General features: G+C 28.1%; 1 protein-coding gene across 1 annotated transcript; it reads right to left on the minus strand.

Moving 5' to 3' along the window:
• Positions 1-2,676: 2,676 nt before the first annotated feature.
• On the minus strand, positions 2,677-4,757 carry LOC145949646 (vacuolar-sorting protein BRO1-like). The gene is made up of 3 exons (XM_083060246.1): positions 4,673-4,757; positions 3,700-3,803; positions 2,677-3,515 (listed from the first exon to the last, which is right to left on the minus strand). Exons 1-3 carry the CDS (start codon positions 4,740-4,742, stop codon positions 2,991-2,993), a joined length of 699 nt encoding a protein of 232 aa, XP_082916372.1. The 5' UTR covers positions 4,743-4,757; the 3' UTR covers positions 2,677-2,990.
• Positions 4,758-13,280: the final 8,523 nt, after the last annotated feature.

Consider the following 13,280-nt stretch of genomic DNA (forward strand, 5'->3'; position numbering starts at 1 on the left):
ACATTTATTTAATCACAAATTAATATTTATGATAAATTATTGATTTTTATAATAAATAAGTAAAATTTTAGTAATGATATTTAATTCGTCGACTGTATGATCATTATACTCTTTAAAAAATTTAATCTTTTATGATTATAATATGATTTAAAGTGATTTTTTTAAAATCTCTAACAATCAACATTAAAAAGATTGAGTTGACCTTATTAGCATGACTTCTCATATAATAATAGATTAAATTGAACCTATTTAAAATTATAAAAGGTTAAATTAAATCTAAATACAATTATTAGCATCAATTTAAATTCATTCGCATGTACTAAGTCAAATACAACTAATTATAATCAAGAAAGAGAGTCAAAATTGACTAATTTCATTTTCACCCTTTAACTCAACAAATATAATCAAATTGTCAAGTTTGTCAACATTATCAAATATATTTATCAATATCATTATATAAATATGATACTTATTTTAATAATTGCTCTAAGTTTCCACTTTAATAGAAATATCTTTACCCCTTAATTAAATCAAATTGTCTGATATTTGATATTTTTTTTTTACTTTTCATAAGGCGTATATAGATGAGAATTTTTACTAATTGGAGGTTGAGAAAATTTCCTGACGGGGGAGAAAAAATCATGAAGCAATTAATAAATAAATGAAGATGTGAAAGACTGGTATGTTGTTTTGCAAGTTGAAAGCATTTATTTAAAAAATAAAAAGAAGAAAAAGAATGAGATTGTTGCAGTAAGACACTGCTGTCAAGACATAATTGTAGCTAGAGCTGACGCATCCAAGTAAGAAACTAATATTTATGTTGAAGTTTACATGCATGCATGACTTCTCTTCTTTGGTATTTGGTTCTACACGAGTGATTTGTTGGGAAGAAGATGTCTGTTTATGATCTTTCTCCAACTCAAGCTTCGGCTTTTCTTCAACTTTATCAAAAAGATTGACCCAAACGGGTATCTTGTCAGTCCCGTCTTCGGATACCACAAACACAAATAACGGAGGTAGCGTGTCTATAGTAAATCCCAATCATATGTCATAAATCAGAGAAATGCTAAATATATAATAAGAGACAAAAACAATAGACCGTCGTGGGACTGCTTCCGAGAAACCACTCGAACGAAAGTAGTATAAAAGACGATAACTTGATCATCAACAACATTCCCCGTCATCTCATGTATCTTTAGTTTCAGTTCTTTAAATGTTTCACCAAAACCCAGTTTAATATTCGTTTTCCCAGCAATTCCCTGGTTCACAGTCACTTCCAAGCCCAAACTAGAGTCATCCGTTGACGTTACTGCATAATTAAAAACCTATGACGTATCAGAATAGTTTCTTGAAAAACTATTATAGAATCATCAAACAAGGCGGTTATTGACAGATTTGGAAATTTTCATGAAAAAACAATATTTTAGAAGCAAAGTATGTGTTACTATTAACGGATCTGAAGAACTTTATTAAGACACATTAAACCTAATCTACAATTATAAAACCAACAACGAAGTTGTTAACGAATTTGACGATTTTAGGAAAACACTCGTTAAACCTAACTAATCTGCAATTATAAAATCAACAATTAATTAAGAGAATACTTGAATTGAGAATTTAAATGGAATAATTTAGTTTTTGAAAAAAAAAATGATTTAAAGTGAAATATTTTATTTAAATGAAAATTTTTCAAAAAAAAATTAATAATAAAATATAATGTAGATCGATTAAACTATTTTTATAAATAGATATTTTAAAATATCTAAATTATATATATATATATTTACATCAACATATAAATTATATAAATAATTCATATTATAGCATAATCTTTTTTTATTTATTAATAATTTAATTTAAAATATTAATATAAAATTTATAAATAATTATGATAAAAAAAAATTAAATTAAATAAGAAATTAAAAAAATTACACACAAAAAAAATTCAACAGTAGAATGAATTTTTTTGTCAATTGTATAAATAAGAACATATGAGATCTAAAAAGAGCGGGGATTCGAGTGATACCGAATTCCTCAACCAAAAATCCATATTCATAGAATAACATTCATTTCGCCTCTAGGTGGTTTAGTGAGGAATTGAGACTCCCAATATTTTGTTTCAACGATATCACGCCCTGGTTTTTCGTAACCTTATAGCGCATGAAATGTGTTCAGATTTTCGTGTGTGTGTTAGTATAATAAGGTCTTCATGTGTCCTGCAAATAACAATTTATAGGATCGGGATCGGGACCTATCAGATTGTGTGTTAATATAACTAGTAATCAACCCATGCTTGGTACGGGATCATAAACATCTGTGAGTAATATTCAGTCAAGTGGTTTACGACGTTATTGAATTTGTTGAAATATCGATCTGTTACAAAAACGTTATTGAATTTGATTCCTGAAATAGTTAACAAAAACAATACGAAGTGAAAGTGTTGTATAGTCCTCACCTACATTAACTTCAAACCTTAAAATAGTTTACAAGAACCATTTTCCTTCCTTGACTATATGCGTCAAGCCAAATTAATGCAACAAAAAATATAATTTGAACCCATCTTCATAAATGTCATTAACTTCAAATTAAGAGAATATCTTTCGTCAAAGTACCAGAATCTGAAAGAGTTTCACACGACCCATTCAAAGGAGAAATGAACATAGAAGGCAACGAAAATTCTGATAATAAATATGATACTATGGATCACGTGAGCTTTATATTTCCTCTAGTAGTGCTCTATATTTCCTTTTCAAATAGAGCTTTATAGGTGGGAGAATCCCCCTCGTAAAGTACGAGTCAAACAATCTATACATACAACGTTTTATAAGCTTAAATATGCACAATCCAATGATAATGCAAACCAACACAAGCCAAAAAGAAAAAACAGAATATTCATTCACGCTATACAAATGCTTTAAGATAAAGGGCTGAATCTCATTTATTGAAGAGAAAGAATATGATCTTTATCCTACAAGATGTATGGATGAACACTATTGCTGCTTATAATAGCCACTTTGGTGAGGCGGAGGGTATGGAGATGGAATGGTATAAGGAGGCCGGGGAACAGAACCAGGTTGCTGTGCTTGCGCGTTGTAGTACGGACCACGCCATCCAGGATATGCTGGTTGGCCATACTCATGGTTTGCCGGTGGTTGCTGATGAACCTGAGGTGGGTATGGAGCAGTTGATGCCGGTGGAATATGGTATGGAGGTGGAGGTGCATGATGTGCAGGACCACCATATGGGGAAGGGGGGTGATGGGGATAGGGAGGAACTGGTGGCTGCTCAACTGGCTGATAATATGGTGTTTGGGGACGAGGATCTGTTTGTGTAGTGGATCTTTGATTTTGGCTTCCCACTGAAGGGTAGTTGTTGTTAAAAGCACCTGTGTTTTTGTTATCCTGGAAACTCAGACCAGCCACTTGTCTCTGAACATCTTCAATCATTTCTCTGCACTGAATGTTCCTTGTCATCACAAAGTCCGTGCTCTGCTGCTTTACATTTGTGATTGCATCCTATTAAACAAAGAATATACATATTAGTATTGCTCGATAAATATTTATTTTAAACAAGACTGGCCAACCATATTTTTGAATAATATTGGGCACGATTTAAATTAGAATGATGATAAAATTTATTCAATTAATAGATCGGTACCTTCATAGTAAAATTAAAACCATATATTTGATAAGTTCTTACCTGCAGAGTAACAGAGAATTTTAAACCTTCATTAATGTTGTCCTTTATTTCTCGAAATTTTGATATGGCAGCTTCAATCTGCTTATAGACTTTTTCACGTAAAGCTGAAATAAATAAAAGAAATCATCAGAAGATCAACTATGATACAGGAAACGTGCAATCAAAATGTAGCATTATGTACAAAATAAATGTAAAAATCAAAAACTGAAATCTTATGGAATTTAATTGAACTGCACGGATAAGGTACGTAAAATGTTTTTAACATTGTTATCTAATGATTATTATTTATGATAAGTTTGTTTACTTTTATAAAAACTACTTTAAAAGTAATCCAAAGATGATTCCTGCTTAATTGACATCGTAAATTTTTTACATAGGAAGTGTATCACAATTAAACTCAATTTTATGCACGTTAATAAACATAATGCGAAAACAGACTTAACCTTGTGATTTGAAACAGACTTATCACAATTAATTTTTTACAATGACTGCAGCTAGCCTATAAATTAACATATTATATATAAGGAACTAGGGTACCTCTATTCAAAAATGAAAAATAAAAATAAAAAATGACTAGTAACTTATAGAATTACGTATTTGGAAACAAAATGTCACGTTAAGGTGAAAAAAAGAGAAGAAATGAAAGTGATTTAAATCCATAACATAAGGAATTCTTTAAGTCAATCCTATTAAAAAATTGGGATGAAAGAAAGGAAAAACAGAAGGTAAGGATTACATGGTGAGTATTTTCTCTTTTATTTTGTTTTTATGTTTTGCCTCTAATTTTTAACTTCTGTATTTGAATTAGATAGTTCTGGAATAAACACAAGGAATCCTAGCAAAAATTTTAGAGATCGACCAGCTAACTCTTCAATAATGAGCACGAAATTAGATGTAAGACTTGCCCAACTGAAAAAGGTTGAACAAAGATTTAATAACAACAAAATTTCAACTTCCAAGATCCAAAGGCTACCTGTTATTTTGCGACATAATGACAAGTTTGTGAAGTATTGTACACCAAAGATGATATCATTTGGTCTCATTCATCATGGTAGTGAATTCTAAAATAAGGAGAGCATTATAAACTTCTATGGACATCAAAATTTGTGGCAAAATACAATGAAAATTAAGATTCTGATGAAACAAGTCAAATTTTGTTTAAAACCATAGAAGATAACATGGAAGAATTGAAAAAGGAGTTTGATGATGATGTAATATTGGAAGGGAAGTATAATGACAATTACCTTGCTTGGGTATTGTTTATGAATGGATGTTCTTTACTTCATTTCATGAAAAATGTTGATGACAATTACCTAAACCTCAAGTTTGACCAACTAATGTATATTTGGAGAGATACACTTTTGTTGGAGAACCAACTTCCAAGGAGATTACTTGAGATGCTAAGCAAAAAGGGAGGACCCAAATTGGAATATTTATTTTCCAATCATCTTGACTTTGGTAAATACAAACGAAATGGAACAATAAATGTCTTTGTCCAAAATCCTAAACCAATTCATAAAATTACATGTAATTTTCTTACTTATATTAAACAATAAATATATTACTTAATTAAATTATGCACAAAAATAATTTAATTATCTTAATTTAAAATATTATCTGTTATCTTAATTAATATTCTATATTTTTTTATTTATTTTAGAAATAATTTAATTAGAGCTAGTAATAAAGACTAAAAGATAACAATAAGAAAATCGTAAGAATCTAAAATTAAAAAAAAAATTACAGAGAATAAAAAAAGACAGAATGATATTGATCATAGAGATGAAAACATATTTGAGCTTAAATTTTTTTACTTATTATTTTATCCGTCATTATGATTTATGATTAATTTGCTACTTTATTATTTTCTTTTTCATGTATTGATGTATATTTTACTCTTTTTTGTCTTTTGCAATTTGTATCCCCCTTTCTCTGGAATTATTAGCTCGAATTTGGTTAAGTTCCCCTATCACTTTCTTTTACATATGACCATCATTTTTTTTAATGTTGAATCGAATAATAAGAAGTATAATACGATGAATTTGATATAGAAAATTATTAAAATGGTTCAAAAAGGAGAAAATAAAATAATGATATTTAAAGATTTTGTGAGGTGAAAGATTGAAGTTTTAAACAAGGAAAAATATAAGTCTAATTTTTATTTTTAGATGAAATGTGTGATGTTTTGATTAGTGAGTTTTAAGTAGAAAATGATTCGATATAGGTTCAATTTATAGATATTTTCAACAACAACCAAAAAATGATATAAAGATTTTGGAATTAAAAAAAATTGAAGGCAGGATTGTAAAACTTGAGAAATTCATGAATTAATTTTGAAAGAAAAAATATCAAGACAATAAAATTACATAGTGAGATCGTAGTAAAAAACAATCAATAGTAGAATTTATTCTTAGTGATTCATATATAAAAAAAATGGGAATAAAGAAAGGAAAAAAGAGAAGGTAAGATTAATGGTGAGTATTTTCCCTTTTATTTGATTTTTATGTTGTGCCTCTAATTTATATATAACATTTGTATTTGTATTAGATAGTTCTGGAATATATACAAGGAATCTTAGCAAAAATTTTGGAGATCAGCCAACTCTTCAATAATGAGCAGGAAATTAGATAAGCTTGCCCAACTAAAAAAGGTTGAACAAAGATTTGATAAGAACATAATTTCAACTCCCAAGATGTAAAGGGTACCTCTTATGTTGCGACGTAATGACAAGTTTGTAAAGTATTGTACACCAAAGATGCATGATATCATTTGGTCCCATCCATCACGGTAGTGAAATTCTAAAGGAAGGAGAGCATTATAAACTTCTGTGAACATCAAAGTTTGTTGCAAAATACAATGAAAATCAAGATTCTGATGAAGTGACAATAGTTTTGCTTAAAAGAATAGAAGATAACTTGGAAGAATTGAAGAAAGAGTTTGCGGATGACATAATATTGGAAATAGAGACGTGTGATGATAATGACCTTGTTTGGATGTTGTTTGTGAATGGATGCTCTTTGCTTCATTTCATGAAAAATATTGATGTCGAGTGTCCAGAAGCACTAAATCTTAAGCTTCACCAACTATTGCAAATTCAGAGAGATACAATTTTGTTGGAAAACCAACTTCCAAGGAGATTACTTGAGATGCTAAGTAAAGAGGAAGGACCCAAATTGGAATTTTTATTTTCTAATCATGCTGACTTTGGTCAATCCAAACATAGGGACACAATGAGTGTCTCTGTCAAAAATCCTAATCCAATTCATTTACTTGATTATTATCGCTCAGAATACCTGTCACCCGAAAGGGAGATCAATATTCAAATGGGGATAAATACAATCCAAAACCAGCAAGATGATGATAATGAAGACAACAATTTTCAAATAGACCCAAAAACTGGTAATTGGTTTACTTATAAGAACGTACGAGATCTAAAAAGAGCAGGGATTCAGATGATACCGAATTCCTCAGCAAAAAGTCCATATGCATGGAATGAGGTTCATTTCAAATCTAAGTGGTTTAGTGGGGAATTGAGACTTCCAATATTTAATTTCTATGATAACACACTATTTTTTTCGAAACCTGATAGCGTATGAGATGTGTCCAGATGTTCTTAGCAAATATGAATGTTGCTCGTTCATTTCCTTCATGGATTCATTGATTGACAATGGTGAAGATGTGAAGGAGCTGAGATTAAGTGGTGTATTTAGAAATTTGCTCGGAAGCGACGAAGACTTGGCCAATCTCCTCAATGAATTGGGTGCTGATCTGCCAACTAAAATATATTCTGACTGCTGGTGTCTCGATAATGTTGTGGCCTTCAGCAAGAAATATGTTGCTGTTAAGCAGCAAATTGAAAAGCATTACAGAACTAAGTGGAAGACATGGTTGGCTGAAGCTTACAATACTCATTTCAGTACCCCATGGACTATAATTGCCTTTTTTGCTGCATTACTAATTTTATTTTTGAGTTTTATCCAAACCTTTTTCACCATAGATCCCAGATGATTCATTATGCATCTCATGTATTTGTTGGTATAATAAGCCTTTCATGTGCCCTGCAAATAATAAATGATTGAAAATGCAGGAGCAAGAGTTGTCTCGTACCCGTCTGTGTTTGTTGTGTATGTAGTATAGTAAGCTCCATGTGTGACCCGCAAATAATAATTTTTTAGTTTGGAGTGAGCTGTAATTTTTCAGAAAAATAATGTGTTTACATGTTCTTTATGATGAATTGTTGATTGGATCTATATAATTTTGTTCTCGTCGTTTGTAGATACTATTGGTGTTATGCATTGGAAAAAGTGGCCCGAGTAAATTTCAGACGATAGGTTTAAGACAACAAACAACGACCATGTAAATTTGATCAACTAAAAAAGGTTTTTTGACTAAAGTAGGGCTGTATGAAAACTTATTTACGTAAATGGAGCTCTTTTGAAACTATTTACGCCTTTGAGGCTGTTTACAACGGTGTCGCTATGGGCCATAGCGACACCATTGCCACGTGGCATTTTTTTAACTCCAGAGAAGTCATGAAAGCCATATTAACGAAGTTGGTGCAGCCTATAGCGACACTAATAGCTTCAATGAAGTCGTTGTAGCCCATAGCGCCTCATATTTGAAATTTAAAAAACAAAAATTCAAAAAATATAATTATTGAAAAAAAAATTATAAAATAGTTATTAAAATTTATATGATAATGTAAAATAAAAAATTACAAAAATAATATACTACATAATTTAAAATATTAAAACGTAAAATACAGCTGGTGTCGCTATGGGCTATAACGACACAGTGGCGCTATAGCCCACAGCGACACTATTATAAATAGATAAAAATAAATAAATATATATATATATATATTAAATAAAGAAATTAATGGAAAAATAAGTTTATAAATAGTCATTTTAATTTATATGATAATATAAAAATACAGAAATATTAAAAAAAAATAAGATAATACTTGAAAAAAAAAAGAAGAATAAGGTGTCGCTGGGTGCTATAGCGCCGCTGTTTCGCTATAGCCACTATTATAAGATACCGCATTCAACATGGAGCTTCCATATACGATGGACCAGTAAAAAGAGACTGCACTTTAGTGTTATTTATTTATTTTTATGTAGTGCACTCTAAGATTTTTTTTTTTTTAACAATGGTGAGTGGGTTTTAAAAACATATTATTAGAAAGGATTGTTTAAAATAAATTACGCTTTTAAAGTTGTTTAATAGGTGATGTTTGGTCGGTTAAAGCACCACCTGTTTGTAATTCCATCTTTTTTTTAATGTTGTAGCAGATTATAGCAACAAACAATGGCTTTAATAATTAAAAAAAAAACAAATTAAATTGTGGCGTTATAGCCTATAGCGACACTGTGTCGCTATAGGTCATAGCGCCACTCACAAAAATAATTATATATATTTTTTAAAATTACGTTTTTAAAAAAATATTTTTTATTTTTATAAATATATAATAAGTAAACTCAGTTGATTATTTTAAACTTACATTTAAATTATTTTACTTTTTTTCGTTTTTTTTTTCTTAAAGGGTGTCGCTATGGGCTACACCATTTTTATTGGCCCACAAACTGTGTTGCCTCAGCCCATAGCGACACTGGTATGACTCATTCGAACCCACCCCACACCAAAAAAAAAAAAAAAAGCCACGTGGCAATGGTGTCGCTATGGCCCATAGCGACACCGTTGTAAACAGTCCCAAAGGCGTAAATAATTTCAAAAGAGCCTCATTTACGTAAATAAGTTTTCATACAGCCCTACTTTGGTCAAAAAGCCACTAAAAAATGTTTATAGATATACTTACATTAAACATTTAATACATTAAACCTTTGATAAAAAATAACATGTTTTATTATATTAAAGAAATAACACTAATAATAGATATATTATATTTTTATTTAATTTTCTTTTATATTATCAATTTTTATAAAATATTATACGAATAATTTTAAGGATAAAAAATAATTTATTTCCAAATTAAAAAGACAAAAATAAATTAAAAATTTATAACAGATTTTGAAAAATTTTAAAAAGATTAAAAATATATTTTATCCTTTTATATATATAATGTATAAAAAAATTAATAATAAGGAAAACAAAAATATATATAAAAGATGATAATTTTAATTTATTTTTAAAAATAATATAAAAATTCTATTGTATAATTAAAAAAAAAATTTGACGTGCCTGATTACAGCAAACGACTTTTGAGCCGAGTAAATGTGTAGAAGCTTGACATAACAGAATAAAGATAAAGATAAAGTTATTATTGACAGTGAAAGGACAACAACCAATGACTGTTCAAATCAGAAAACAAAACCTAATTTAATTAATGATGCTATACCTATGATTAGTTAAATGAATTTATAAGGCTTAAGGTTATAAAGAAAACATCAAAATCAAATTAAATCATCCAGTGAAACCTAAATAAAGCTATTATTACAAGTTACAACTCAATGTTTTCGCATGTTATACAATGAACAAATTTCAAAAACAAGTGTGGAATTAAAATAACTATTTATACAGCAACAAAAGGAAAACGCATTAATTACAGGATTATATTTATATATTTGCCCATGTACTGTAATTGTTACTTGCTAGTTGAATATTTACCTTTGTCCTCGTCTTGCGATTTGCAAGTTTAATATGTGGATGTTTATGGACTTTTGAAAAATCAAGTCAGGATGATAATGTTATCAAAAGCAGATAGTTGCTTCCATTCCATGTGCAAGTTTAATAGTATTTTTGGGTTTATGTGATTGCAACTTGCAAGTTTAATTAGTATTTATCTTTGTCTGTGTCTTGCAATTTGCAAGTTCAATATTTTTATTTTTATTAATTTTGACATGTGCAACTTGCAAGTTTAATATTTCCATTTGTTCGCGTCTTGATGTTGGCAAAGGTATACGTTTGATCTCCATTCCAAGGCCTCTTCAAGCTCTTATCATATAATACAGTACTTGCTGTAGCTTTCAATCTCTCACTCCGATCTCCGCCATAGAGACACTGCAGAGTTTTTCTCAGCATTAATAAGGAAAGAGTTAGAAACTAAAGAGCTCTCAACAATATAAATATCATATGTAGAAAAAATGCCCTGCAATGTATTTTTTCTATTTTATTAATTAACTATATAGGTTCATTTAATGTCATAAATAAAATTGTATATAAGAAATGTCACTACCTTTTATTGATGTATTTTTTTTTGCTTAAATAAAATTTAATTTCTTGCAAATATTATTTTATCTTATTTTAATTTCTCTAAAATAATTATTCATTTTTAGTTCTTTGACGTTTCTTTGTGTTGCTTTATAATCCTTATTAATAATTCTAGTTAGTTTTGTGCTAAAAGGAGAAAGAAAATTGCCACACAAAAATTGAGACAAAATATAAAATATCAATTAAGATAATAAAGGTAATAAATAATATTTTAGATTGAAATAATTAAATTACATTTACATGCATGATCTAATTAATATATTTATTATTATATAAAACAATAAAATTATATATAATTTAATTTTGCACTTAATTTTTAATTTTAATATATTACAAACAATCATATTTATTACATTTAGTTTATTCCTTTTATCATAATTTAATTTTTATTGTATTTAATTTTATTCTTACATTTAATTTTGTTAATTTTTTTAATATTGTATTTTTTTAAAATATATTATAATTTACTTATAATGTATTTTAATACCTAACTTTTAATGCTACTTTTAAGTATCAATTTATTAATTTTAATTAATTGTAATATAATTATTTATTTTTATGTGTAACAAGTAGTAATTTTGTCATAAAAGTAATATATTGAAGAAAAAAAATTATAAGCGTTTCATTAAATTATATTTTTAAAATATAATGTTATAAATAAATTGGTTAACTGAAAAGTAAGAATAATATTAAAAAAATATTTTTCATATTATATTAAAAAAAATAAAATATAAAATTACATGTAATTTTTCTTACTTATAATAAACAATAAATATATTACTTAATTAAATTATGCACAAAAATAATTTAATTATCTTAATTTAAAATATTATCTGTTATCTTAATTAATATTCTATATTTTTTATTTATTTTAGAAATAAATTAATTAGAGCTAATAATAAAGACTAAAAGATAGCACTAAGAAAATTATAAGAATCTAAAATTAACAAAAAAATTTACAGAGAATAAAAAAAGACAGAATGATATTGATCATAGAGATGTAAACATATTTAAGCTTAATTAAATTTTTTTACTTATTATTTTATCCGTCATTATGATTTATGATTAATTTGCTATACTTTATTCTTTTCTTTTTCATGTGTTGATGTATATTTTACTCTCTTTTTTCTTTTGCATTTTTTATCCCTCATTCTCTGGAATTATTAGCTCGACTTTGGTTTGAGTTCCCCTATCACTTTCTTTTACATGCGACCATCATTTTTTTAATGTTGAATCGAATAATAAGAAGTATAATACGATGAATTTGAGATAGAAAATTATTAAAATGGTTCAAAAGGAGAAAATAAAATAATGATATTTAAAGATTTTGTGAGGTGAAAGATTGAAGTTTTAAACAAGGAAAAATATAAGTCTAATATTTATTTTTAGGTGAAATGTGTGATATTTTGATTAGTGAGTTTTAAGTAGAAAATGATTCAATATAGGTTCAATTTATATAGATTTTCAACAACAACCAAAAAATGATATAAAGATTTTGGGATTAAAATAATTTGAAGTGAGGATTGTAAAATTTGAGAAATTCATGAATTAATTTTGAAAGAAAATTTATCAAGACAATAAAATTACATAGTGACCGTAGTAAAAAAACAATCAATAGTAAAATTTATTCTTAGTGATTCATATATAAAATAAAAATTGGGAATAAAGAAAGGAAAAAGAGAAGGTAAGACTAATGGTGAGTGTTTTCCCTTTTGTTTGATTTTTATGTTGTGCCTTATTTATAACATTTGTATTTGTATTAGATAGTTCCGGAAAAACCACAAGGAATCTTAGCAAAAATTTTGGAGACCAGCCAACTCTTCAATAATGAGCACGAAATTAGATGAGAAGCTTGTCCAACTAAAAACGGCTGAACAAAGATTTGATAAGAACATAATTTCAACTCACAAGATCCAAAGGGTACCTGCTTTGTTGCGACGTAATGAAAGGTTTGTGAAGTATTGTACGTCAAGGATGATATCATTTGGTCCCATCCATCATGGTAGTGAAATTCTAAAGGAAGGAGAGCATTATAAACTTCTGTGGACATCAAAGTTTGTTGCAAAATACAATGAAAATCAAGATTCTGATGAAGTGACACACGTTTTGCTTAAAAGAATAGAAGATAACATGGAAGAATTAAAGAAAGAGTTTGCTGATGACGTAATATTGGACGTAAAAGACCTTGCTTGGATGTTGTTTGTGGATGGATGTTCTTTGCTTCATTTCATGGAAAATATTGATGATCAACGTCCAGAAGCCCTAAACCTTAAGCTTCACCAATTATTGGAAATTTGGAGAGATACATCATTGTTGGAAAACCAACTTCCAAGGAGATTACTTGAGATGCT

Source organism: Cajanus cajan, chromosome 7, assembly GCF_000230855.2.
Source record: "Cajanus cajan strain Asha chromosome 7, NIPB_CcT2T_4, whole genome shotgun sequence".
NCBI lineage: Eukaryota > Viridiplantae > Streptophyta > Magnoliopsida > Fabales > Fabaceae > Cajanus > Cajanus cajan.

Excerpts from the sequence above, each read along its gene's own strand:
- LOC145949646 (XM_083060246.1), bottom strand. The coding sequence starts at position 4,742 with ATGAGACCAAATGATATCATCTTTGGTGTACAATACTTCACAAACTTG. Across the intron at positions 3,804-4,672 it reads ATTATGTCGCAAAATAACAG|CTTTACGTGAAAAAGTCTAT; the intron begins GTAGCCTTTGGA and ends TATTTATTTCAG. Across the intron at positions 3,516-3,699 it reads AATTCTCTGTTACTCTGCAG|GATGCAATCACAAATGTAAA; the intron begins GTAAGAACTTAT and ends TTTGTTTAATAG.